The sequence below is a fragment of the Athene noctua genome, unplaced genomic scaffold (genome assembly GCF_965140245.1).
Source record: "Athene noctua unplaced genomic scaffold, bAthNoc1.hap1.1 HAP1_HAP1_scaffold_66, whole genome shotgun sequence".
Lineage (NCBI taxonomy): Eukaryota > Metazoa > Chordata > Aves > Strigiformes > Strigidae > Athene > Athene noctua.
The window spans coordinates 326,843-354,719 of NW_027437556.1; the positions used below are offsets into that span (position 1 = coordinate 326,843).

The following is a 27,877-nucleotide window of genomic DNA, read 5'->3' on the forward strand; positions in this document are numbered from 1 at the left end:
CCAAGCAGCTTGGAAATCAAGCACAAATACCTACCCGATAACGGTCACTACTGCAGATACTCTGAGCCCTGTCAGAGATCCAGAACTGCCGCCATACACGGTTTATTGAAGTCGGTGTTGATCTCCCGTGCTGCTCATCCTGATCTAGGGGAGAGCCGAGCGTCAGAAGGCGCCCCAAGACCCAGACACCCCCAGAAGAACAAGCCAGACATCTTTCCCAACCTGGCCTGCACAGACACCGCACTGTTCCTCCACGCTCACACCCACTCCGCAACGCCACGGGATGCAAGACAACTCCGGAGCCAGCACTTCACGGCTCGTCGGCTGCCGTCAGTCTGTCTGTCGGTCAGTCCGTCAGCCCGAGAGCCGGCAGGGGCACGCAGCCCGGGAAACCGGGCGGGAACTCGCCAGCTCCTGCGGGCGCCCCGGGATTGAACTGCTGGCCTCTCCTTTCTGGCGGGCGAGTCCGCCGAATCTTCCTCCGCCCTGCGGCGAGCAAAGGGAAGCGCAGGGGTGAGAGACGGTCGGTCGTCGGGCTCGAAGGGGTTTAATCCCCTTGCGGGCCGGGCCGGGGGAGGGACGGAGCAGTCCGCTGCGAAGTTACGCCCCGGCTCTCCCCCCGCAGGCAGCCCGGAGCCCGCCGCACCCGGCCGGCGACACCCCCCGCCGCCACCGCCTCCCGGCCGCAGGGACAGCGCCAGCCACTCGCCCGCAGCCCCAGACAATAGGGAGGCGGGCGGGACGCGGCCGACCCACCGCGCCCACCCCGCGGGCGGCAGCGGGGCGGCAGCCCCCGCCGGGCCCGGCCCGGCCCCCCCGCCGGGCAGGACCCGCCGTCGCTGCCCTGCCGCCGCCGGGAGAGCACCCGGCCCGCTCCCCGGGGACGCGGGGCCGTGCGGGGAGCACGCCTCCCCGGGCGGGGGGGTCGCCCTCCCACCTCCTAGCGACAAGAGCCGCCCCTCCGCCCGCGCCGGCGGGAGACGCGAGCCCCTGCCTGACGGCGCCGCTCCGCCTCGCCCCTCGGCCCGCCCCGCCCGCCGGCCTGCCCGCCCGCCACCTCCGCTCGCGGCCGCGCCGCCATCTTGCGCTTCACCGACGACCGCCCCGCTCCTAGGGCGGGGGGCGGCGGGTGAGCCGGGAACTCCCAGCGCCGCCGCCCGCCCGGGCCCTCGCCTCGCCGCCTCCCGCGGCGCCCGCTCGCATCCTCCCGGCGCCTCGCCGCCCCGGGGCGGGTGCGCGGGGCGGTCGGGCAGCCGCGGCCGGTGCCCCGGCTTCCCCAGCAGGGAGCGGGGCCGGGGCCGGAGCCGCCCCGCCGCCGCCCCGCCCGTCAGGCGGCAGACACCCGCTGGAGGGCGGCCCGGCTCCGCCGAGGAGCGGCCGGCCGTGGGGGACCTGCCCCGGCGCCGCAGCCCGGGGGCCGCCGGCGTCCCCTCGCCCTTCTTCCCGACGAGGTGCCGGCGCGCAGCGGCTGCGGCAGGGAAGAACGGGGGCGACGGGCCGGCAGTGGCCGGGCGGCAGCGGCGCCCTCGCGGCCTGCTCCTCCGCCGGCAAACTTCGGCTCCGCGCTGGCACCCGTTATGAACTGAGTTCTTAAAACTGGCTGAGTCAGAGTTCCCAATTTATTTATTTAGCAAGCGGCAACAAGCGAAACAGCGCTGGGCGGCCGGGGAGTCTCCTGCTCCAACAACGGACCGCACCCTCCAGGGCACTCTGTTTCAATCTTATACTACAAAGTATTACATAGTCATTATACACCTATACATATTCATTACTTGAACCCGCCTACTCCCGCTTCATATGGTAATTAGCTTATCAGTCCTTTAGGCTTGCACAGAAGTTGTTAAAACTACGGTCAGGGGTCTTCAAATCGTGGGGGGTGGTCTTCTGGGAGGAAGGCTGTGGGTCCTCCTCACGGTGTAGCTTGGAATGTGATGATCCTCTTGAGTCTGTAGTGTTCTTATCAATCTAGGCCCAGTAATCTCTTTGCATAATGAGATTCATGGTCATGAACATCCTCCTGTTTTATTCAATTATGCGCCTGCAATTCTCCACATCTTCTGACATACAGATGCTTCTTCTCTTGTTGTCCCCCCCCCTCCTTCCTGTCACTTTTTTTTTTTTTACACTATCAGGTTAGTTCAATGAAGCATTTGTTGTTAGTATTACACAATATGCAATAGTTCATATTACAGTTTGTTGAATTTGATGAACAGTCAGCTTACCACCTATCACAGCACCCTCCCGCCACACACCCAGGCGGGCGCTGAGGACCGCGTCGGCCGCAGCCCCGGGAGAGCGGCTTTGCCACCGCCAGCCCCGAGCATCCCTCAGGCGCCCCGAGCTGTCGCTGAGGGAGAACACTGCCGCAGGCTCCACAGACCCAATCCAGGGGCGAGGAGTGCAGAGGGAACGACTCTGAGGAAAAAAACACACACCCGTTATTTTTTTTTTTTTTCTGTCTTGTTACAGAACTTGGAGAAAGGGGACCTTTTCCTTTAGTACATACCTAGATATTTTAGTCAATATTTATTAAACTCCCCCTGCCTGCTTCTCAAAAATGTTGTGTTTATACGTACTCTTTCATCACTCTTTGCCTTTTTAGTTCGGACAGTAAAATGTGATTGTTTCCCTGAGAAAGAGAAAGAGGTGGCTTATGGGAACTGTTAAAGAGTTAACCATTGGTCATGGAAGATCAAGATTTACACCATTATAATTTTTTTTTAAAACTGCATAGGTACAGTATCCTGTTGAGACTGGCAACAGGAAGGAGTCTGATCAAAGCTTGGAAGAGCAAAAGTTCCAATCCCAGTAATGTTCCTGGTTCCTCATTTCCAGTCACTCCCGTTCAGTTTTTCCAAGCGTAATCTTGGGGAACACGGTCGGCGAACCACCCCCACAGTCCCATCGAGAATCGGTGACAGCAGCCAAGGTGGAGACCAAGAGAAGGAAAAATGACGTTAACTCCTGTATTACATTTCCAATGGAACACATTACACTGAAATGCAAGTTTTCAGTGTCGATTTTCTTCCTCCTGGACTTGCCTTTGCTGTATAACCAATACAGCAAGATGGGGGTAAGCTGCTCACATACAGTCCTTATTTTGAAGTCTTCAGACTCACAGTGGTTTTTAAGGGTAAGGTTTTGAATGATAAAAATTACTTTGCGATGAAAGTAGGTAGAGCAGACAAAAAAAACCCAACAAGGGGATTCATTTTTTATCAATACTCATCCAAACAACACAGATAGATGAAAAAATTCTGTGTAGGTTTGGACAAACACACTAGAAAGAAACAAAAAAAAAGAAAGCTAAAACATAAGAAACCAAACACACACAGAGGGACTGCAGTTAGGCATTCACTATCACCAGACATTCTGTATGTGAGATGACATTAACACAAGAGCAAAGTCTAGTGCCACCTATTTTATTGCAACTGATACAAAATTTTATTCTCATAAAATTAAGCTTTGCCTATCTTAATATTAATTTTAAAAAAATAACTCTGTCCAATTAACTGAGAAATGTGCTGGTTTGAAGAGTCATAAATCTTCAAAATGGGCTATTGCTTTGCTTTTATTCTAAATATATTTATCACGAACAATATATTCACTTCTATGTAATAAGGAGATACAATTCTCTCCAGGTTACTAGAAAAATAGTTACAAATTAATTCAACTACAAGATCACCTCATCTGCAACTAGCAATTTCTATTAAAATGCTACTCCCCAGTATCGAGATTGTCATTACAAGCAAGAATAAACTTTACCTTAGCAAGTTAGAGGGGTAAATCTTGCTTTGTTTCAAGTTAGGCTATTCTGACTGGCAAAAATAGGCCACAGCAGAAGTTCTTACATTTGTGGAAGGAGTGTTTCTCCCACATTCTTCAGGTTGTTGCTCTATGAAAACCACTTAAGGTGCTATCAGGTAATTAAAAAAACCCTCCCTCTGAAATGTGTGAAGAGGTTTCTAAAGGATTTACTTTTCATATACCAAAATGAGACGTGGTTTAAACCTTTATGTAATAAGCCATGGACTATACAACCCCACAGATTATTTCAGAAAAATGTATTCCCACAATGTGGAAAACAGTGATAAAAGCATATCACCTTTTCAACTGTTTTCTTTTAAAGAAAGGTACTGAAATTATCTGGGAGATATTCAGATCTGCAGCATTCCAAAGGCAATCACAGCAGTATGCCACATATATGTACATTTCTATATATAGGACAAAACTATCAAAGCACTTAAAATTTATTAAGAAAGTATTTTAAGATCTATATAATATATGTATAAATATGCAGAAGTAACCTTTGTTGAATTACACACATATAACAACATGGAATGAAAACATCACAAAGTATGCTGAAATCAATTTTATCACTGAGCATAACTGAAGGCTGCAATTTCTTTCTTCATTTCCTATTAAGAAAAAAAGACAGTAGCAGTCAGCATGAATATATGCTTAAGAACTCTGTTTATGTCTTCATAAAAAGAATCTGTACATACATGAAAATCTTAGTAATACTTAGCAAATACACAGGGTATCACCACCACAATGTCTTTCTATACCCACTAGTAGCTTCAAACACACCCTTATGCATCCAAAACAGAGAGGAGGCTAAGGAGACTCTATGGATCTGCATCAACAGTGCTTTCAACAGTTAGAAAGAGCAGGCAGTTCCTGAAAAGCCACAGCTAAAAGCTGGAAATGTTACTTTCTGCACTCTAACAAGTAATTCCTCAGAGTCCATCTCTACATACAGCAGAGCTCGTTCCTGACTGATTTGCACAGTCACTCTGAATACGAGATATTGTTATATATGTTAAAGCTAAAGGTAGAAGCAGAAAACAAAGAAACCCAGTCACTTTTAATTTAAGCATTAAAAGTTAAGTCACAAAAGCTCACAAGCCCTGAGATAACGTAAATAAATCCCTTCTCATGCTAAACTACGTCATTCTATGGGATGAAAGACGGGCACATATTTCAGGAATGGGCTCCCTGGATCCAAGTAATCCTCACTGTTGCACAATCAGAATGGAGTGTCTGTTCTAACTCTTTACCAGGTGGGAAGAAGGGATTGAGATGACCAGGGCCAAAGAGAAGAGGCTTCCTCTTCTTTAAGGCAGACTGAGAGGCATGAAGAATTTTATCTCTCTAAGGCACAAGCATCTCGGAGACAACTGGATTCAATGATCTTGAATCTGAAGACTGAATATCCAACCTATCTAAATGGATTTGATACTGGAAATGCCAGACTGGGACCATGGGTGCCTCTGGACGGTTTCTGCTGAGTTCTGACAACTCAGAGAGCCTCTCTTACAGGAAGAGATCAGAGAATTTGACTCGGCATTAAACCAGCATAGGCAGAAAACACCCCTTATGTCAAATTAAAGATGCTTGAGTCACACTAGTTAAAAAAAGGTTAAGATGAGACTACAGGAGAGTCTCAAAGTCTTGTTATGTCTCATACTTAAATTTCTTTTCAAGAACGGAATGACTGCTATATGAAGTATCACCACCTCTGCCTATAAGGGGAGAAAGAGGAAGCAACAGGTTGAGAAAAGCGCCCTCATTTCACAGCCACCCGCCCCTAAAAAGGTTCTGGAGAAGCACTACTGACAGACTGAGGTTAACTGCTTTTGAGAGGGCTGTGTGGGTGTACCCCTTGACTTCAAGCCTTTTCCTGCTGAAGCTGCCAACAATTATGCCAAATACAACAATGGTTTTGCAATACGGATAAATGTCTTCCAGACAAATGAAAAAGTCTTGTCACACAGGTAACTAGGCAGCAAAGAGTCATGCTAAGTAAGCGTGATGTCTAGAGTACATGTACATGCGTAACACACACATGCATAACAGTGATGGAAAGTGCTATAAGACAAGAAAAACGTACCTTCGCTAATTTGGTTTTGTCGTAATCTTTCCGATGTTGGTAAATGCAGTGACTAAGAACAGCATAGAGTTTTTCCAGCTGAAATATACTGAAGTTCTCAGTTGCCACAGTGACAAAATGCAACAGTTGCTGAAGAAAAAAATGGAAACAGCAAGTTGAGAATAGTGCAAGAACCTCTGCATAGGCTCTTTATGTTTTTAGAAGCTAAACAGTAACAGCACAACACAAGTGACATCCTACTTCCTTATATTGTTAAATAAAATGAGTGATGCTTCAGAGAACAGATAAAATACCTCACAAGATTTAACTGGAGAAAATGAGGTTGGTTTTTTTCACACTTCAGAAAAAAGGAAGGATTAAATTTCAGACAATACTTTATTACTGATGAATCACATCAACAATCATAACTGTGAATCAACTGCTTCCAGAACAGCAGGGAATGACACAATCCACTTTGTTGTAGGGCAGCTGCCACAGCAAAGCCACCATTGCATTTCATGAGAGAAACTGTTTCTGCAATGCAGGGCACCACACAATGGATCTTCTAGATACAGCTGTGCCAGCTGGAAACAGAAGCATCCTTAGGGGCTCACCATTACCTGAACGTGTACTGTGCCTACAGCTGCTGGCAGAACACATTGCTCAGGTGTCTGAAGCACATCAGAAAGCAAAGTCAGATCCGTTAGCTCCCGCCTTTAAACTGACGAGTGGATAAACTAGTAGAGTATCTCTGCCTGTAGCAGATGACCCATCTCTCACATAGTTGTTTCTGGTAAAGATGTGAATGTGATAATCTCTGGGAAAGCAACAGGAACAAGGGAGTGGCAGCACCTTCTTCCCCTGCTGTAGTTGTTTAGTATCTGGGTGGTGTGTGAGGCTGTGAAGATTAGCTTAACAGAGCAGCCATACCAAATGAAAGTATTACTGCCTCACAACTGCCCATCGCCAAAGTCTGGCTGCCTCACATCAGATGCATTTCATGACTGTGTCACTCCTTGCAGCTGAAACATATACAAAGGCTCTATCGTACTTACCACCTGCCAAGTGGACAATAACCCTGGAGCACATTATTAGCACCCTGACTCTATGAAAAACCTATGTGGCTCCTCTGCATACACAGGAAGACATGAACAAAACCCCCTCCCTGAAATCTGCTTCTGTAGGAAGCCAGCTTTAAAAAGTTAGTTTCACCTCTACAAATTAAGTCACAGCTTAAAAATATGACAGAACTGTGCTGACGAGCCCCTTCACCAAAGGGGATTCCTGTCTGGCCACAATTTCCCAAACAGGGGAAATATCCATGTAATATTCCCTTTCTCATCATGGCAGGTAAACAGCAGCCCTCCTCTGCATTGGCCAACTTCCAGGACTGCAACCTAGCCATTTTCTTAATTTTCCTCACTGCAATATTCCCTGAAGATCAGGTCCTTCTTCTACCCTCTCCAATTCATGTTAAGGAACCTCTTTTACTCCCTGCAGCTGGGCCCATCTTTAAGTCTTTCCCCAGTTGTAGCCTAGGATAGCAACTTCTCTCCTACAAGAGACTGGAAAATCCTTATCACACTGTAACTATGAATGCAAAATTCTAACACTGGATTTTGAAAGAATTTCAGAAAAGCAGGTATTCGTATTTTAGCCATGATGAGCTTTATGCCAGCCTGGTAACTTCAGGTTTAAAGTCATCACTTGTAGAAATAGAGGTCCTTTTCAGGTTCCTAATAAATAAAAACCTGCAAGAAACCAAACCAAAACCCCCAAATCCATCACAGAAACTGTTAGGACATCACTAACCAACAGTACCAGCAGGTTGTCAGTGGGCTATTTTAAAATTCAGCAAGTCCTCTTAAATTAAAAAAATGAGGAGAGAACCCAGTTTCCTAAAATTTAGTTCACCAAAAGCAAGAACAACAGTCTACACCAGGTGTGGAAACACAACAGTCATAGCCCATTACCAGTTCAATTACTTCACAAGCTATATATCCTCCCCATATATTGTTTTAATTGCCATTGTTTAATTGGCATTTAATTGGCAACTGTACTCATAGCAACAAAACGTCCCGCTTCAGTATTAACAAAACAGAAATTAGACTTACTGTGAACTGGTAATCGACAATCGTTGGCTGTGTGGCAGTCCCCGTGGATGGCTTGACATGTATCACCTGCTGCTCTTCGACCGGAGAATATCTTTCATGAATTACAGAGCATACCCAGAAATCTGGAATGACACAAATTTCTTAAGTCAGAATTTCTGTTTATCTGGAATACAGTATCAGTGAAGTATCCTGTACCTGGAACACAGTTCTTTCTGGAATGACAGAGACAAAACTGTTACCATTTTTTCACTGATAAATGCTTGACTTTCACTTTCTTTCTGGCAAAAGTCACTGATCCATAAAAATCAGCAACTCAGACACAAAAAAAAAAGCACTACGGAAGGCAGCAGGGGAAAAAATATCGTCACATTGCCATTACAGCACTGCATGGTAAAACTTGCAAAGTAATTCAGGCTAGGAAACACATCTTACATTGCAAACTTTAGGACATATGTCTTCTATTCCACATGTGACTCTGGCTCCACACTGCTTGAAGCACAGCTTGGTGCCATTTGAAAAACACACCTCAGAATCAAAAAAACAGCAGCTGCAAAAACCCATGAGTTTGGCTAGCATAACTAAAGGAGCGGCATCATTATGCAAGAAACATTGAGTGCTGGTTCTAGGGAGATACAGCAGCAATAACAGAATGGCATTAAAGATGACCAAATCCTACTAAGTAGTGTAACCCTCTTAGGAATAAAAAGGAGCTACATGACCTGTTTGACCTTTCACTTACCATTTGAATTTCCTTCTTCCAAACATTCTGCTACTTGGCAAGCCATCACTTCACTGTTCATTCCTAGGTCTGAAGGTTCAGGAAGCACGACACTCTTCTTTTCAAAAGCAGGCATTGTGAAAAGGAAAAATGTCTCATCTTCTGCCCCAGATTTATTTTCATTCCCATTTTTCTGTCGTTCTCGAAGTACATTTTCATTTTCTTCCACAGAGTAATCCCGTGTGGGCTCAACTTCAGCGTGATCCATATTAGAAACATGTTTTTCTGGAGACTCTTCACTGCTCTCTACCTCATTTTGCTCTTCCGGAACTTTATTTTCTTTATTGAACTGAAAATTCCTCCTCTTTGCCCTGATACCCAAAGAGCCTTTGTTCTTTTTGTATTTTCTTTTTGATACACCTACAAAGGGATACCAGAAAAAGTAATCCAAAACATTACCCAAGCAGTTCGTCCTTCCAAATCCAGCATCCTCATCTTACTTGACTTACAGGGAAAATGATCAAAGAAGCTCAAGTACCAGTGTCTGTCTCCCTACATGTGTCTAGAGAAAGAGTTGCAAATTAATGAGGTCAATTTGCTATTAGATTTTTCCATTCACAAAACCATCAGCTTCAAGATTTTTTGAGCAGAAAATTCTTACTTTTGATAGGAAGTATTACTGCAAAGCAAGGTTATTAGGTGAAGTTGCTTACTGTCTTACTCCGTGAATTAATCTAGATAAACAGAAAAGCGTTTGGAGACAAGCCCTTCTTCAAATCCGTTTTAAAGCTGTAAACTTCAAAAGCTAAATGTGTGTTGGGCAGAGTTAAAGAGACAATTCTAAGGGAATATTTACTGGAGAAAACATTGTCCGTAAACACTTATGCCTCATACGCTTTCTGATTCAGTTAACCTTGTTTAAAACATAATTCGCATTCTCGCCTTCCAGAAAAAGCCACCATTCTTTGTATTCAGGGAGTACCGCTCAAAGCATATGGGTGAAGTCAATGGCAAAATTCTCAGTCATGCCAGTGAGACCCAGGAAACTTCACACTATGTCATGTGCTTTAACGGAGACACCCAAGTCCCTTTGTTCTTTCATGTCCTTTTCACAGGAAGAGTGAGGAAATCATGATCTTTCCTTTACATATCTATCATGATTGTTCCCCTATTTTTTTTCCCCTTTCCCCCTTCAATTGGAAATCACAGGAAGAGGGAGCATAGAGTTTAGCATTTCTGGGCAGGAAAGGGAAAAATGCTGTTATTATATAACTAAGAACTAGTTGATTGTTCAGCAACTGCCAGGTACAACATTTTTGGCTTCAAGAGGTAGCAATTTAGGAGCCATTACATGTCAGTTGGGCCATCAAGGCCAGTATCTTACGATGTAAACTAACCACTGTACTTGACCTTCATAACCATACTGAATGAATGATCTCTGGATTTATCTCATATTTTGAAGCAAGTTAAAAAATATGATGACTCTGGCATGAAGAACCAGGCATCACAGTAACCTGTTATGTGATAAGAACAGAGAAGGCACTGTTGACTTTAACACCGTCTCCAAGAAAGTGTGAATAAAATGCCACTTGCCTTTAGAGCAGGGTGTACTGGAATTTATCGGTGCTGCTGGCATCTTCATTTTTTCATTACACTTTGGTTCTGTTTCCTTATACCCAGGAACAGAGTTCGGCTTTGGCATTGCACAGCAGTAAGATGGAGTATATGTTGAAGAGCTACAGCCTTGCAGGAAAGAAGAGACCAAAGAATTGTGTCTTGCATTGTTGGTCACAAATACTAAGACAAGTATTAAAGTCCTTAGCGTCAAAAAACATACCTCTTTCCTTACGAGATTCTTCAATCGCCTCACAGCATTGTTCAAAATCTTTGTCCAGTTCTGCCCTCACTATGGCGTATGCAGTATCTCTCAAAGTACAAGCTCTGTGCCTAATGAGGCAACCTGAAATTTTACAGGCAGAACTGAGTATTTTCTACCAGCCAATGAAATCCTTTATTTTGACTACTTAGAAAGATTTGTTCTTGTCATAGGTAGGTTATGAAAGGTTATCTCAGTGCATATTTTCCACATATATATATCTCCACATATATATATATATATATCCTCACATATATATATATATTTATATATATATATAAAAAATATATATTTATATATATATTTATATATAGATATATAAACCAACATAAGAGTTAATTATTAAAGCAAAAGCACTAGTTACTGATCAACACTTCTATCGCCATTTCACACCCACGTAGTTCAACGCTACAACACTAGCAACCTGGCAAGAAACGCTCTCTGTGGGTGTTTAAAATGATCTAATCCCACAGATGACATCTATCAATTTATAAATTTAAAATTTTTCCAAATCCAGGATAAAAACACATCCTCACCTCCACGATCTTCAGCTGTGTTGTACTCTAAAGCATTGCTGCAGATTAGATCAATGTCTTTTAGAAAATCTTCTGCAGTCAGGTACTGGTGCAAGTCAATCTTAGAAAGAATGGTCGACAGGTCCATGGGCTGCTTAATAACTCTGGCATAATCAGATGCCTACAAATGAAATAAACATGCTCAGAGATTTAACACATTGTCTACCAAAATTAATTATTTTAATAAAGTCAAATAAAGTACTTTGTAAAAACCCCAAATATTTACGATCCATCCGAAAACACAGAAATTAACAAGTTCTTTTCTTGAAAATAGAAGGGCTACTTCAACTGGCTTTGAAGAAACAGACCAGAAGAGGGAAAGAAAGCAGCAGGGAGGTCAGAAGCCTGTGTGGGGCAGGGAAGAAAACAGACACCCAGAGTGGGATTCATTTCACTTTGCTTCAGAAAATCCCAGCCAAGAAACCTTTCTCAGTGAAGCCACCTAAGATTCTCTTTGTTGTTGGAGGCAAGGAAAAGGCTGCAGGAATTACACCATGGAAGCATCTGTCCTAGACATCTAGTTTAGAATGAGTTAACTGGACCCAGAGGTGCTGATTTCTTTTCTCAGACCATAAAAGGAGCCTAATGACTAGTTTAGGTGAGGACATCTATGTTTGCTTAGATTATTCACATCTCGGAAACTAGAAGTAAAGGGAAAAACAAGTCAGTGGATGCTTAGGGGAGCAGGACTTTGCTGAAACTCAAAGCTCTATTAAAACTACAGCTGACATGGAAGTATATGTCCCTGGCTTAGACTTATTCAATAAATTCAATGAGAAAGAGACTCAGAAGTGTATGGGAGGAAGAAGAAACCATACAGCCCTTACGGTTGATCTCATACTGAGGAGCCCCAGATGAAACGGAGAATAGAATCTTAACATTTATTTTAAAACTACTGCTTCTACTCTTGTTCTCAAAGAAACTACCAACAGTCAGTGAAAGAGCTTTAGACTTTATTGAAACAGTCCTATAGATACTGTTTCGAATAAAGAAAGAGATCTCTCTGCTTTTCAGTGCTGTAACACGCCTACACGTCAAAGCCTTTTAATGAGCAAACTGTGTTGATGTTTGGTCTAACTGGTAGTTGGACTAGATGACTGCCACAGGTCCCTTCTGACTAAAATATTCTAAAATTCTAATGGCATTTTAGAAGGAACCCAGGGCGTCCAGTGAATAGTCAAGTAACAGACACTCGAGAGCCTCAAGGAGTCAGCAAAAGCAAAATTCACTTCCTGCTTCTTGACAGACCAGAACAGTATGGTCCGAAAAACAAAGATAAACCTTCCTATAAAGAGAACACAAACACTGAGAAATAGACAGAGAGAAATGATGAATACACACGGATAAAATGGTATTAAAGGACAACAGTCATTTACCTCCCCTGGGTTAACAGGCTTTGTAAATGCTCTGAAACATCCATCAGCGGCAAGTCTGAGAGTCACATTCCGTAAGAAAACCCTAAGGTGATGCAACATCTCCTCCTTCTGCTCCTCCGGCTGTCTTATTTCTTTCTCTGTCAGCTCTTGAGGCTTAGGCGGCAGTGCTACAGGCAGTTCTTCAGGCAGTTCTTCCAGTGGCTGACAAGCTTAAATCAATCAGAAACTTCTACTCAATTTATGGTACTCAAACATAAGCATATGGAAAATTATTGATAGAAAATTACCACCACAGCAAATACTGTGTACCTATTAACTTACAGCTAGAGAAGTATATCCTCACCTGCGTTGCCCTTTGATGCAGGAAGTTTAGCAGCTTGATTTATAATTAAGTCCTCAAAAAACTTTCTTCTTTTGTCCTTATTAGGCAAGTGGAGTTGGAAAACTTCATAATCATTAATAAACAAGTCTTTTATCTAAAACATGAGGAGAAAAGATATTACAGATAGAAGGCTACACAAGTTTATATTCTCTTCCAAAAAGATGAGTACCTTTCTAAATTAGACCGAATAATCATCTAGACAAGACAAACTGTGAAAAAGTTATCTTCTTGGCCTTAAAAGGCTAGATTTTCATAGGTTAGCACGGCAGATTACGTATCTTCTCTAAGAAACTCCCCTAGAGCTCAAGCCCAGCAAAGGGACCATATGACACACTGATAAAGTGGTGACATTCACCACCTCCAAGACTGATGATTTTGCATTTACCTGCCTTGCTGCCCTTTAGTTTGAATCTTTATGGCAACTACAGAAGGAACGGGCAGGGTTCAGCAGATGAGTGAGGGCTTTTTGGTTTGGGTTTTTTGAAAATTAATTTCAGTGAGGTGTCTGAAGTTGCATACTTCCAAGTTTTACTCCCATTTTTCAATCTCTACTACCAAAAGGTATGGAAGGAATTTCAATACTTAATTTAGAAGGAATTTATTAACAGCTTAAAAACTTCTGTAGAAAGTTAAACTGTTTCAAAGCCCCTGATGATAAAACCATCTAGCTAAGCAAACACACCTCCCCCCCCCCCCCCCAGTAACTGAGACAAGGTAATCAGAGCAGCATATTCACATTTGGAACACCTTTCTTTAATGCACACTCTCAGATGTCTAGAAAGCCACGCATGTACTCCTACTGAATTGTGTTAAGGAATACAGGTGAAAATCTGCTACCAAGTTAGAGAAGTTGGAACGTAGCTTTCTAATTTGTAAAGCGTTCACTTACATGGAGATTGAAATTTTTATGGAGGTATTTAAATTTGAAATGACATTCTGTCATTAATGGTGTGACCACTCTATTTTTTCAGTAAAAAGATCTTTCATTTTCAGTAAAGGGTTTTCAGTAAAAATATCTTTTTCCCATTTACATGGCAAACACTGTATATTCTTGACTAAGAACATACCTAACTATCTAGAAGTCACTGGAATTATGATCTGAAGTAAATTTATACATCTGTCTAATAAGCATGAATGTGCGAGAAGGTGGAAAAGTTGGGTCAAAGTCAATCTCTTTACTCAGAAAACACTTTACACAAATGCCTTCAGCATTGTTTTATTTAAGCAAATTTTAAGAGACCTGGTTAGGGTGCCTGAGTACTAACAGTGTAAATTTGCTTAACAGGGCACAGTACTCTGGTTCTTAAAGGACTGATCAATTAACAAGAAAGTGAATAAAAAAAAAATAAGACAAATATCAACAGAAGTACCTCGTTCGGGAGATCTGCATGACACACATCAGATGTTGCAAGCAGCAAAACTGGAGCAAATGCTGGAATGTTCCGCAGTAGTGTTATAAAAGTAGCTTTCAATGTAGGTCCAACAGCCTCCCACCACCAATGGATATGTGAGATGTAAATGATACTTGGTGCTGTTCTCTGAGCTTCTCGCATCAGCTGGTAAAAGAAAAGCTTGGATGAGAAAACTAAACCATGTAGAATAGGGTAACGAGTACGTCAAACTAAGAGTCAAGCTATCTTACGAAGCCAAAACATCAAAACAAACCAGCAGAAGAAGAACTTCTTAACAAGAAGGTAAAAGTTTCACTTTGACTCAAATATAGACATTGCTACGCAGATAGAAACAGATCTGAATTTCTGACCGATTTCAAAACTTCCTAGGCGTAAGATAACTCCTAAAGTGTTTCACAACTCAGCTGGTGTGGTGGTGTGCCCAAGACTAGCAGGAGAACAAGATAACCCTTCAGCAAGATGTACTAGTCTGGGTAAATCACTACATGACTGCAGCGACACCATTTTCAATTCAGAGTGGGCACATATTCAAGTCAGCCTGGAGCAGAGTCAGAACAACCAAAGACCTATGTGAGAAGATGAGGCCTGAGACTGTAGAAGAGGCCTGGTTACAATTCATAATTTCAAGTACATTTTGTAAGATTTGTGACCCTTCTTTAGCCTGTCTGAATAGGTCAGCCACGCACAGCCTCTCATTACCAAAGGATCCATCAGACCAGATCCCAATGCTTTGAAAGATCACAAGCCATTTCCTACAGGTAGTACCTCAACCACAAAGGAAGACATGCACCTACTGCATGAGGAGAATGGCAACAGTCCTTTCACATAGCAAATTTCTCTATGCACCCTTTGGGATTATCAGTATTCTGGGAGTGCCTGTCACAAGATGAGAAGTGCATGTGGTATATCTGGGCAGCGACTATAGGTTATAGGACTTCAGGTGCAACCACCACATAACAAGAAAGGAATTGCTCCTCTTATACGACTAAAGAGTATCTGGCCATGTAATGTGTCTGTCCTTACTTGTACAGCTCTGAAAAGCTGCTATTAAAGGTCAGAATATTTTAATACAGTGATGTCAAACAATGAAATGGATTTCCTGCCTACAAGTAAAAAGGAAAGCAGTGCTAAATCTGCTTACATTTAATTTTTCTAGTTAAGAACCCACACCATAGTACCAATGCAAGTGTTCCATGAATCTTAATGCTTCTACTGCATATACTGCAGCAGGGCAGCTGTATGTGTATAAAAAAGAAACACTTCTTTTCCCTAAAACCTCAATTGCTTTACCAATATAAAAGGTGGCTACAGAAAGTGCACGACAAACAGTCGGGCTGATGCAGAGCTATCTCCTGGGAGCACAGAGTCTTAAGCAGCAATGAAAACAACATTCTGGATCCCACCGAGTCTGGCAGGATTCCTAGCCATAATGAGACGTTTATTAGCAGCACCTCCCATCTTCTCCAGCTGCTAACAACATCCTCACTGTTTAATTTGAAATGGAAAATATGGGCATGTACAACATCCTTAGTGTCATCCGATCTAGAAAAAAAAGCGGATTTTCAGACAAAAGTAAACCTAACAGCACATTCAAGCCAGGCCAACTCCATTAACAATGAATTTTGCTTACTTTACTGGTTTACATACAGTTCATGTATTTTAGGAGATTAAAGAGGAAACAGATACCTGTGCACATGTTTCTTCTGGAGACGTGACGCTACTAAACAAAACAGCTAGGTCTAGTGCATAAACTGGAAACTTTTCCAGGGCATGTATTACTGCAGGTGCCAAATGAGAAGCTTGCCCATATCCTGAATCTCCAGTTATTAAGAACCGTGGCCTGCAAGATGTCGGCTGATAATGAGCATTTCTAGAACAGTAAGGAGAAAGTAAGTTTGAAAAGGACGTGATGAATAGGCATACAGATGTTATTTTTTTTTTTTCCTATGCACTTTTTTCTTTTGGTAAATACTCTCCATTTTCAAGCAAATAAGAAGCTGGCCTGTGATCAGGAAGACCATCACAGCCCATTTTATTACAAACAGGTACCCTACTTCCCCTAAGAAAACCTGCCAATCCCCAGCGTGTCTGCTCTTCGTTGGGCTCAGTTAAGTACCAGCTCTTCAATTCCACAGGGGGACTGTCCAGCTCAATACACACATGACAACTCATCAGTAACCTGATATGGGGGAAAACAACTCTCAGCACACACTAGTCTGGATCTCTTCACCACCCATACGCACCAGTTTAAGTAACTGTGAGATCTCTACACCTGTCAAGTTTAGCTGAAATTTGGCCATAGTTACTGGAGATTGTGGGAAGGAAGGGGCAGAACCATATTTTTAGAAAAAAAAATAACATGGGCACTGAAACACATTAGCTGTTATCTCAAGTGCACAGTTGGATCGGTTAAATTACAGCGGTATACTGAAGACGTAGAAGATTTAGATTTGTTTTATTCAGCCACTCTAATTGTTTCACTTTGAATTGTGCATTCGTTTCTCAGTCATGTTGCTTTACTCCCACAAAACACATTTGTGAAAAGCATTTGATTTTTCCACCCCAATACTGTTGTACTTTTACTGGGTGAAGTCCAAGATCCTAGAGACCTAACCAAGCTCAGCAAGTCCAAAGATTTTCTGGACAGCACAGTGACAGAAAGTGAGAAAAATAACTGACACTACAGGGATGACAGGAATCTCTTTTTTCAACTGTTGGCTTATACGACTTCCACAGTAAAATGTCAAAAGATTAACATTAATTTAGTAGGTGAAAGTTACAAAATGCAGACATCATTTATGTTTTTCTCACAGTGTTTTAACGAGCCCTTTCTCAATTTTGTTTCTGCTACATAATTTGCTACTGGTTTAACGCTCCTGGAAGGTAGAAGGTCAAAAGATGGCTACACAAATCCATAGGAGTTTTTTAGCTAGAAGGACAGACAGCACATTTCTCTGGTCTTGAGTCTTTCAAGGAATACCATGGGTTAAATCATGTTCTAATAGTCTGTAGACCACTGACTTGGGAAAAGAGGGCCGGGCCGTTCAGTTTAATGGGTTATGATCATGTACTCCGTTATAACATTAGTAACCAGCTGGACCTTCACCCTTACGTCTTGCAAAGACTGATCACACACACCCCACACCCCCCCCCCCCCGCTTTACTCCTTCATCTACCACCCTTCACATCAAAACTCTTTACAGACCCAGCCATCTTCAAAACATAAACATAAAGGGGATAAACATTTACCTGCTGAAAGTGAGGAGGCTTTCCTTTTGTCTATCAGGCATATTATGAGTTGGCTCATCTTCAAAGATTGATGGTAATTCCTCATCGCTGTCAATCACATCATCTCTTAAAATATTATTTAAACTGTCTGAAAGATAAGTTTGTTAACTTTCCTCAATAGTCCATCTCTCAATATCACATTAATCCATTAATCAAGCTTCTAACTCAGTGTTGGAAACCACTTGTATTTGAGGGCACATGCTGAAAGCTATTTTCTGGAGTTCATTCTACCACAGATCTGAGACTGCACAAGTCTCTACAAAGCTGTCCTACATCCCGTGATTTGCGTAAGCTATTATCCCTCTGTTGGTGAAAACTTGGAGGTTTTTTTCCTTAGAATAAAGACGATTAGGAACAACTTCTGTAGTTCCCAGACACGTGAAAAACCCAATAAGGCTACTTCTTTCTGGAGGAGGTTCCCCCACTGGATGTGGAGCAATTAATGCGATTCATGCAATTAGTGCATGAATGCGATGGCCACAGACTTCAATTTGTCTCGGACTAGTAAGTCAGAATATAATAACCTACTAAATACGGCTCCTTGCCGATCACTGAAGGAGGAGATAAGGTAAAGCGGGCAGCAGAGAGAGAATGCCATTACCAATCCCCGAGCCTCTCTGCTTTGATTTGGCTGGTGGAGTTTTGCCTCTGTTTTTCCCCAATGCAAATACATCTCCCAGACCTACTGGGAGCAATATTGGTGGAATATTCTCCAGGAATGAGCATAACAACTAACTATTCACAAATTTCCATTAATCAGGAGTGGAGTGAGTCGATACATTTACTTGCTCACACCAACTGACAGACTAAACCTGATCAGGGCTGATACAGTCAGGAGCATGAGGTGACATATGCTATGCAAGCCAAGCCCCGAAGTATCCACTCCTAGAACATTCTGATCTCACGTGCAAGTGTACAGTGTGATCCACAAACATTTCAATTCAGAGACTATGGTTAAAAGTCATGACACCTAAACCAGTATTTAGCTTAAACCCCTTGTCTTGTGGTCCTGACAGTCTTCAGACAGGAATTAGAAGCATTCATGTAAAAATACCCTTGTCTCCCCATTTACACATTTATTTTGAAAGAGGTGCCCCATACATTAAACTTTAGATCCATCTCTAGAAATTACAAATACCGTGTTAGCTACTGTCAGAAACAGGGTGCTCTAGCAGAGAACACACAGCGCTCTATTCCAAACGACAAGTCATTCACAGCTCTCATGCAGCACTGTGCACATGCATATTATCACATTCTACTATCGTTACAGCTGAGAGGTTTGCCTATGTTGACTGCACAAACCAGAACTTTTGCCCTGGCAGAATTTTAAAGTGGATGTTCTTGCTGTACCTTGCTGTTGGTTCTCCTTTAGTGCAGTCTCTGCATGGGGAAATACTTTCTGTAAGGCTTGTAAAATTTCTGCTAGGGTGTTTTCAAGCAGTGGTTTTGAAATAGGGGGTAGCGGTTGCCCAGGTGAAGTCACAGCCCTCTGTGAAGATGGAACAATCTTCTTCATAGCCACGACAAAATCCTTTGCTGTTATTTTAATAGAATTGGTATCTAACTGCAGTTTCTCATCACTTTTGTATATCTGAGGATAGCAGCGACGCAAAGCACAGAGGGCAGTTTCAGCACATAACGATTTAATATCAGCACCACAGTATCCTAATAAACAAAACAAGAATCACGTTAGGTCAGTTTCAGGCGACACAGAAGTAAAGGCCAAGGTTTCTAAAGTGCAACCCTGAAAGACTCTGTATACAGCCCAACATTAACTGGTTAAGAGAGAATTTAGAGTGACTGCACTGCGGAGAAATTTTGTTATGTGGTTTGCAGCTTGATATCCTGCACTTATGAAGCAGCATCACAGTCAAAACTTTGCTCCCAAGGAAGATGCCCAAACCCCGTTCAACATTCTGACAGACAAAATAAAATCAAAAGAAAAGAAGCATCTGACATTGTCGTTATTTGCTCCCAAGACGTGCCAGTTGCCTCACCGCCTCACTCTGCAGGCAAGGCACAAGAGCTGGGGTAGAGCCTGACACAAGCCCAGATTCCTTGGGGCTCAGTCACATACAGTAACTCACTTAGTTTTCAAACTTACCAACACATTTTTCAGCTAGGTCTTCAAGAAACCTGTCCGATGGCTTAGGGTTCCAGCCTTGCGTGTGAATCTTTATAATCTCTTTTCTAGACTGGAAACAGAATGGTTGCCTTTTAGTTTGTCCCAGGTTTTTTCTTAAAAAAACCCTCAAAACCACAGAACAAAACCCCAAAAAACCTCACAATAATACAAATAATTCTCTTCTCTACTAAACTTCTAAGAATTTTAAAGTTCAGTTAATATGCTCTCTGCTTTTTCAAGCACAATATTTAATCATTCTCAACTTGTTACATTAAACTCTTCCTGGGGGTCTGCAGTGAAATCTAATGCATTTATAGCTTCCATAAAAAGTAAGTTTCCACAAGTAGAAGACCTAATGGTCCTAAGGAAGAACCTCTAGTGAAAAAATAACTAAATTATTTGCAAACAGAGATTTTTGACCAAAGAAAATTCTCTCAAATTCAGCAAAACTTCATGGTGACAGTCTCATTAGTTCATCAAATTTGCTTTTCTGCAGATGCATTCAAGGAAAACAGTCCTAGCACAACATTTCAAATTGCTACAATTGTAACAAAGAATAATAATTATGACTCAAACTACTGTCACTGATCCAGAAAGTGTCAAATGTTGCCTATCCTCATCTCCAATTAGCAAGACTTTCATTTAAGTATTTCCTGGTACATAGATTAATTAGGGCAGATTTCTAGATTTCCACAGTAGGGAGTAGCATATTTGATCTGTTTCATGGTGCCCCCTCTCCTGTTGCTGAGAGCAGGTAAAAACTGGAGACACATGTTTGTTTTAAATACACTGTTTAGTGCACTTTCACCAGCCTTCAATCCAGTAAGTGTTTTATCCTTTTTCCAAAAAGCACTAATAAAAGAAAAAGAAGTGTCAGTGACAGCCAGAGGGAAAACACAAAACCAGCCTTCCAGTTTTGCACGCTGTCGTCACCCTTTCAATATGTTTTGGTTGCTATAATATTGTAATTAAATAATTATAATAGAATTAGAATGATATTATTATTATTTGGTTGCTATAATACTTTCATTGCTTAGCTATCACCGTTGAGCTAGAAGCTTCCCAAGCCCTCCACCTGTGCAGCGTCCTTCACCCCTTTGTCCAAATCCCTGTTAATAAGTACCTCTCCCAGGATACCCAGCCTGGGAACAATCCAACACAGAAGAGCTGCTACCCCTTCACAAACCAAGAGCAAGAACAATTCAGGGTGAAAGTGCCCAAGTGAATTAAATAAGTAAGCAAGCATGAACTGCTTTGGCAACAGGAAATTTTCATTCACTCCTGCACCCTGGTTAAGGTTTTTGTTATCAAAAATGAAATTCTTGTGTGCACACCATTTCTTTCATTTCCAAGATGAGATAGCAGTAATTTGTAGCCAATTCATACATTCAATCTTTCTTAAACATTTGATAGAAGCATCCCATTTTCTTGGCTGGTCACAGTGAAACCAGAACTAATTACAGAACTTAATCATAAATATTCAAGTATCAGATCTGCCCTCCACAGTACAAGACAGTCTCTCCAGATATCCCTCTTTCGTCCACGTTGTACAAAACCAGTTTTGATTTTAACTGCTCAGTGATACTGCATTGTTACATGGTTTTGTTATAAAGATGGACTCTGCTACATTAGCATTAAGACAGTTTAAGTTCTTACCTCTTTATTTGGCAAGCTGAAGAGGAGCTCTCGATCAAAGCGTCCCGGTCTTCGTAAAGCGGGATCTACGGCATCCAGTCTGTTGGTGGCTCCGATTACCACAACCTCTCCTCTGCTGTTTAAGCCATCCATGAGTGCCAGAAGTGTTGAAACAAGAGAGCTAACAGGAAGATATAATTTTAATTCACTGGTTTAGTAAATTCTGTTATGTTTTACATGGCCTTCTCCAATGATCACCCCAAAAGGATAAGCTTTTAGTTGATTTTTAACAGATTAGTGACTCATTTGAAGACATACAAAAAATAGATAAGGTAACACAAGCCTTGTGCTGATCTCAAGCTTAGTGAATTGTTTCCAACTATTGTTTAAAAATCAACGGAAATTTAGTAGCACTGTATTACTAGTTTTCAGGATAAATGAATGTGTCACAAAGTTAAATAGGTTGTGATCTTCTTTTCACAAAGATCGAGCAGTTTCTACGTAGGTACAAAAAATGTACTACCTGTAAACTTGGTCTTGCTTACTGGACCTCACAGGAGCAAGACCATCTATCTCATCAAAGAAAATAATTGAAGGTCGCATCCGGTAGGCCTGGAATGAAAACACAGGAATGCTGACAGAAGTAAACCAGCACTATTTTAAAGAGAAAATGCATGAAAAACGTTATGGTTGGAAGGTCACTAGAACTAGATCTTCAGACTAGCATCAGGGATCTCTACTAATTGAGCAAATGGAGTAAGTGCCATGAGTAACAGAAGACAGCAGCCTATGTCAGCCCCCCTGAGACTGGGTGATAGGAAACAAATCATACCAGTACTTTTTACAGCTCTTTGGCAACCACTGAGAACAGAGCCGGGACTTAATTCAATTACAGGTTCTGGAAGCAAGCTTCCATTATCAATTTGAATGACCGTGCTTTTAGCCTGTATCTTTCTCCCTCTGATCTAAAGCCACCATATCATAAGGAGGTGAAAGTCCCCCTGTGCTCTGCACTGGTGAGGCCACACCTGGAGTGTTGTGTCCAGTTTTGGGCACCTCAATACGAGAGAGACAGCGAGGTGCTGGAGCAAGTGCAGAGGAGGGCAATGAGGGTGGTGAAGGGCCTGGAGAATAAATCCTGTGTGGAGAGACTGAGGGAGCTGGGACTGTTCAGTCTGAGGAAGAGAAGGCTGAGGGGAGACCTCATCACTCTCTACAGCTCCCTGAAAGGACATTGTAGAGAGGTTGGTGCTGGTCTCTTCTCACAGGTGACACAACAAGGGGGAACGGCTTTAAACTCCAATGGGGGAAGTTTAGACTGGACATTAGGAAAAAAATTTTCACAGAAAGAGTGGTCAGACAATGGAATAGGCTGCCCAGGGAGGTGGTGGAGTCACCATCCCTGGATATGTTTAAGGGTTGTTTAGATGAGATGTTGGGGGATATGGTGTAGGAGAGAACTTCGTGGAGCAGGGCTGATGGTTGGACTCGATGATCCCAAGGGTCTTTTCCAACCTGAATGATTCTGTTCTATGATTCATATCTCTTGCCTCTTGAAACCCTTTTTGTGGCTGGTTTTTTTTTTGGGGGGGGGGAAAGTTTGGTGGTGCGTTTTTGTTTTATTTTGTGGCAGAGGGTGGGCGTTTGCTTTGAGAGGTTTTCTTGTTTATTAATCTTTCACAGTACACCTCAAGATTTCAAGCCCCTAAAAAAACCCACTGAAAAAGGAAACACGGGCAATCCCATTTTAGTGGAAGGAACTGACAAAACACAAAAAAGAGTGAACTGTTCTTAAAAATACTCACCACAGAAAATTACAGTTACAGCTCAGAACACATAGCACATTTCAACCTTACCTGATCAAATAACATACGAAGCTCTCGTTCAGATTCACCCACCCATTTACTCAGGCAGTCAGCACCTTTTTTCATGAAAAAGGCTATTCTCCTGCCACCTTGGCTACATTCATTAGCAAGTGCACGAGCCACCAGTGTCTTCCCAGTCCCTGGCGGACCATAGAATAGGCAGCCTCTGCAATTACAAAAAAAAAAAAAAAGATTTAAGAAAAAAAACATTACAACCCCCATCCCTAAAACGCACAACTCTTCTCTCCTAAATAAAAGATTTCATCTATACAACAGCAGTAACAGCTGAAGTGTGAGAAAAGACAAATTGGATGGAAGTTTTGTGTTCCTGCACAATTCAACAAGGCAGCAAACAAAATGAACAAAGAATATAACACAGATGTACAAAACCCTGAGAAAAGATCCACAAGGACACTTCCAAAACTGATGACAAACCAACAGGGGTGGTTACAGCACGGGGGAACCAAACAAGAACAAACTTCAGTGAAGGATGAGACGGGGCTCTAACATGAATCACCAGTTCAGTTTTTAGTGATGCACTGCATATTCATTCTTGTTTTCACAAGAATCAAGATTTGGTAGTAAAGCATTTCATTCTCCTTCAAAAAGCTTTAAGTTACTGGATTTGGACTCCCAGACCATCCATTGCTGATGATAAATGAGGAGGAACTCTAAAGCTGGGAGGATATTCTGCATTTCCAGATAAACATACTCTTCATCTAAAAAAACTAATACACTGCTCTTTCAAGAGAATTCCAATGAAGAAAGAAGCAAAACACTGAGAGATTTTATTTTGATTATTTGCAATAGTTTTAAGTTCCTGAAAGCAAAGAATTTAAAGTCATATTTCAATGTCCGTGATCGAGTTTTGCTGACGAAGAGCATATAAAGCTAACAACTAGATCTCTAATAATTTCATCTCATAATGCAGAACTAATTTAGCTGTATAAGAAGTGGACACATTCTTATTTTAGCCCGAACACAAACACACACTGCAAGGTTCTAGTTGCAAGTCTTATCAATTGTAAAATTGCTACTTGAGCACTTGAAAAAAAAAAAACCACACAACCAAAGAGTCAGTGGGAGAGACAAGTGGACGACTTCCAAGCAACACACATGACTACCAATAATTAACTCCTCCTTGCTTGTAAACTAATTAAGCTGACTTGTACATAGCACTCAAAAACAACATAACGCCACCTTTTAAAGGCAAGACACCTTTAAAGTGTATTCTCACCAAAAACTAAATCTTTGAGCCCACACGTATTCTGGATTCTATCCATTTTCAAGAAATTACTTTTTGCTACTGCTAAAATCCTCATCAACATCACTGAAAATTTTGAAGCATGTAAATATATTGATACCTCAGTCAAATATTCTACGGAAAACAAGTGAATTATAGTTTCAAGCAATGTCTGTTACCTTGGCGGTTGAATTTTCAATCCCTGAAAGACTTCTGGGTAAAGCAGTGGAAAAATGACCATCTCCTTTAAAGCTGCAATGTGGTCAGAAAGACCACCCACACCATCAAATCGTACCTAAAAATAAATTCAGTAGAACACATTTTTGCATGTTAAAGAAAGCTGCACCCACAATAAGGTTCCATCAGAAATCACATGTCAGCACAAATGTAACATTCTGGGCAGTTTCAAATTGCTCGAGAAAAACCGTTAACCAAGGTAGCTGTAGACAGCACGTTATTGAAAGCTTTTATAAGCCCTGTAAACAATTCACTGACACAATGAACTAAAAATACTTACCAGACCATCTGTTTGCATTGGATCACCATCAGACAGACCTGTTCCAATCTTCATTCGATCCTTGTGAATTCTCTTCAACATATCTTTCCCAAAGTTTAGTGGAAGACACCTGTTTTGAATTAAGGAGAAAGAGAAAGGCGCTTTCTAACTTACGATGCAGCTAGAAGATTTTTGCTTTTACAATGATGGGAAGCGAATGCACAAAAACCTCACGAATTACCAGAAACTTCCTAAATAGTTAAATGTTCCTTCAAATGGGTTTACATTTAATATCCATAAGTAAATAAAGGAAAATGGTCACTCCAGACATTAAAGCATTAATTATTTTAACAACTCTTAGCACTTACGAATATCCACGCCAGTATGAATGCAAGAAACAGCTATGCTGTACGTGGAGACCATGAACTGACCTTGACTCGTGTGATGGAAGAACCCCCTAAAATACACTGACATCTTTTAAAGATTTTACATTCAAAAAGTTACAGCCCAAGGGGATACTTATTTCAGTGTGGATTAACATGATGAAGGCTGTCCACCAGTGCTGGGACTTGCTGAGGACTTTACGATATATGTGCCAGAAGACACACAGGTCTGAAAGACATCAGGCTGAAAACTTATCTGTTAAACCGTCATTAAAATAGTTCTTCTAGAGCATTTGTTATGTAAGAAAACCTCAGTCATTTCCTCTATTTATAACTTTTTTTTTTTTTTTTACAGTGGTTTTCTTTCTGAATAAACCTCTGTAAAGCACAGTAATTAAAACATGATATAAGTGTTCCTCCCACCATTCCCACCTAGAGATCAAATTGCTTCTTAAAAATCAATTCTAAAAATCCAGTTTTAGAGAGTCCAGTTACAGTTGTCACTATCAACAGATGTGATTAGATATTGCGACAGTTTAGAAAGTGCACAAGAGGAAGAGGATAACATTTCACAGTTAGGCAGATGCAAACTCCTCCCAGATTCTCCAATTTCATTAACCTTCTTAAATCTCTGTTATGGGTGTTCTTCCTATGGCTCTCAAACTGCTCTTCATCTTCAGATGACGATGAGGATGAGGAATCACTGTCGTGGACTGCCTGTCTCCGTCTGCATACATTGAAACAAGCAAGTAACCAAACTGAAGTACGCACTAAGTCATATTGAAATCTAAGTGAATTCTATCGCAGAATTTACTTTGAGATCTATTAAGTTTCCAGATCGTTTCACTCTTATGAATGAATCTGATTTCAAGTTACATTACATGACTTTCCTTGTGACAGCAAAATTTAGTTTTTCTTTGGAAGGTAAAATGTTTAACCAGTTCACAAAATTTCATAAACAGATTACTCATTTTGTCCAATCTTTCTCACACACACAAACAGAACCTCACTTAGCATTATGTATCCACTCTGGGAAACATAATCCTTTTTAACTTATTTAAAAATTTGTCTTCAAAACCCCTTCCTTCCATAACTGTCTGCTTTCAAGGATGCAAAACAAAGCGCTTCCTATCTAGCAAGAGACCCCATTCTCCATGCTCTAACCGGTTACAGGATCCAAAATCCCTTTGTCATTACTATTGCAATTTATAAACTCATTTAGCACTTTTCCTGTTTAAGAACAGTTTCTTACGGAAAAATTAACTGATTCCAGAGAGGAATCAGTATTTGAGTGATCAACAAAAAATTAAAACTTCCATACAGGTTCTCCCTCTATTATCATCAATTTTAAGAAAATAATTTGTATCCCTCAAGATTAAATAGTCTATGATTTTCAGACAGATATGCTGGCTTCAATTCCACAATAAAAGAATCTCAGTTCCACAATCTCTGCCACAACCTCCATAATCACCTTATCAGTGATAAGGTAGCATCAGTAAAAAGGCAGTAAAAATCCCTTTTTAAAAAATCTAATGGCTAATAAAAAGTATAGCCTCCCCCCCAACATTCGTTGTCTTTATACCCTCAGACCACATCGATAATCCTACTATTAACTTGTAATTACCACCAATACAGAAACCCTTGAAAGCTTCATTCAATAATGTGACTGACGGCACTATTGATAAAGAAGAACTATCACTATTCTATAGAAGAACTATACACCAACCTCTTATTTCTTCTGGAAGACCCTTGTGACTGGCCTGAAAAATACATCTTACGCTCTTCCGGTTCTGTTGAAAGCAAAGAATTTAGAACAATGTTACAGACAAGTTTAAGAGAAAGCAGGATAGTGAAGGAGGCAGAAAACATGATGTGTTTCACCCATCTCTAATTTCAGAAGAAGTTGCAAGTGATTTGGGAAGGGGATTTCATTTTTTGTAAATCAGTGCACAGTATAAATGAAAAAACACATACCTGCTTTTTAAGGAGAACTGAAGAACACAAGGGGAAGATTATCAAGTGTGTTTAATTACTGTTCTTCGAAGGATATGTAGGTAATTTTTTTACCAAAAATCAACAGTAAGTATGACAAATGGCAAAGAAAGATCATGTGCACAGGATACATGTATTTAATAAAATTTACTTGCAGAATGAAGGTAAGAAATGTAAATAGGAGTGTGTGTATATATATTTTCATTCCACAAAACCTCACTCATACGCAAGAAATTAGTCTGAAGAGGAACTATGCATATAACGTACTTGCCATCGGAGCTTGATAGCGCTGAACAGTTTTCCTCTGTCGAAAGTTGTAACGCTTTTGAGTGTCTTCACCATCACCTTTCGCGTCGCTTTCTTCCGATAAAACTACTGTACATTGATTGACAGAACATTAAATGGGTTTTAAGTACTGTTGCAAATTAGATTAAAAAATGCACTACACAGATGCCTAACAGGTTCTACTATTATGTTAATGTTAAGGACACAATAGATCTGAAAACCTGCAACACCTTAAGGCCA

General features: G+C 41.4%; 1 protein-coding gene across 1 annotated transcript; it reads right to left on the reverse strand.

Annotated features, from left to right (window-relative positions):
- Positions 1–346: 346 nt before the first annotated feature.
- LOC141955002 (ATPase family AAA domain-containing protein 2-like) lies at positions 347–27,689 on the reverse strand. The gene is made up of 25 exons (XM_074895075.1): positions 27,620–27,689; positions 27,087–27,150; positions 25,980–26,087; positions 24,999–25,107; positions 24,661–24,776; positions 23,230–23,404; positions 21,897–21,985; positions 21,395–21,554; positions 19,718–19,808; positions 18,964–19,278; positions 17,575–17,701; positions 16,012–16,195; positions 14,284–14,469; positions 12,875–13,007; positions 12,532–12,740; positions 11,117–11,276; positions 10,542–10,664; positions 10,298–10,447; positions 8,726–9,124; positions 7,987–8,108; positions 5,894–6,022; positions 5,471–5,525; positions 2,577–2,629; positions 2,223–2,415; positions 347–486 (listed from the first exon to the last, which is right to left on the reverse strand). Exons 1-25 carry the CDS (start codon positions 27,624–27,626, stop codon positions 347–349), a joined length of 3,597 nt encoding a protein of 1,198 aa, XP_074751176.1. The 5' UTR covers positions 27,627–27,689.
- Between the last annotated feature and the right edge of the window lie 188 nt (positions 27,690–27,877).

What these genes read in the sequence shown, in the direction of transcription:
- LOC141955002 (XM_074895075.1), bottom strand. An exon ending in TCTTCCAGAAGAAATAAGAG is followed by an intron (nt 26,088 to 27,086) that starts GTTGGTGTATAG and finishes CAATGTATGCAG; the next exon opens with ACGGAGACAGGCAGTCCACG. An exon ending in TTCGTATGTTATTTGATCAG is followed by an intron (nt 21,986 to 23,229) that starts GTAAGGTTGAAA and finishes TTTTCATTCCAG; the next exon opens with GCCTACCGGATGCGACCTTC.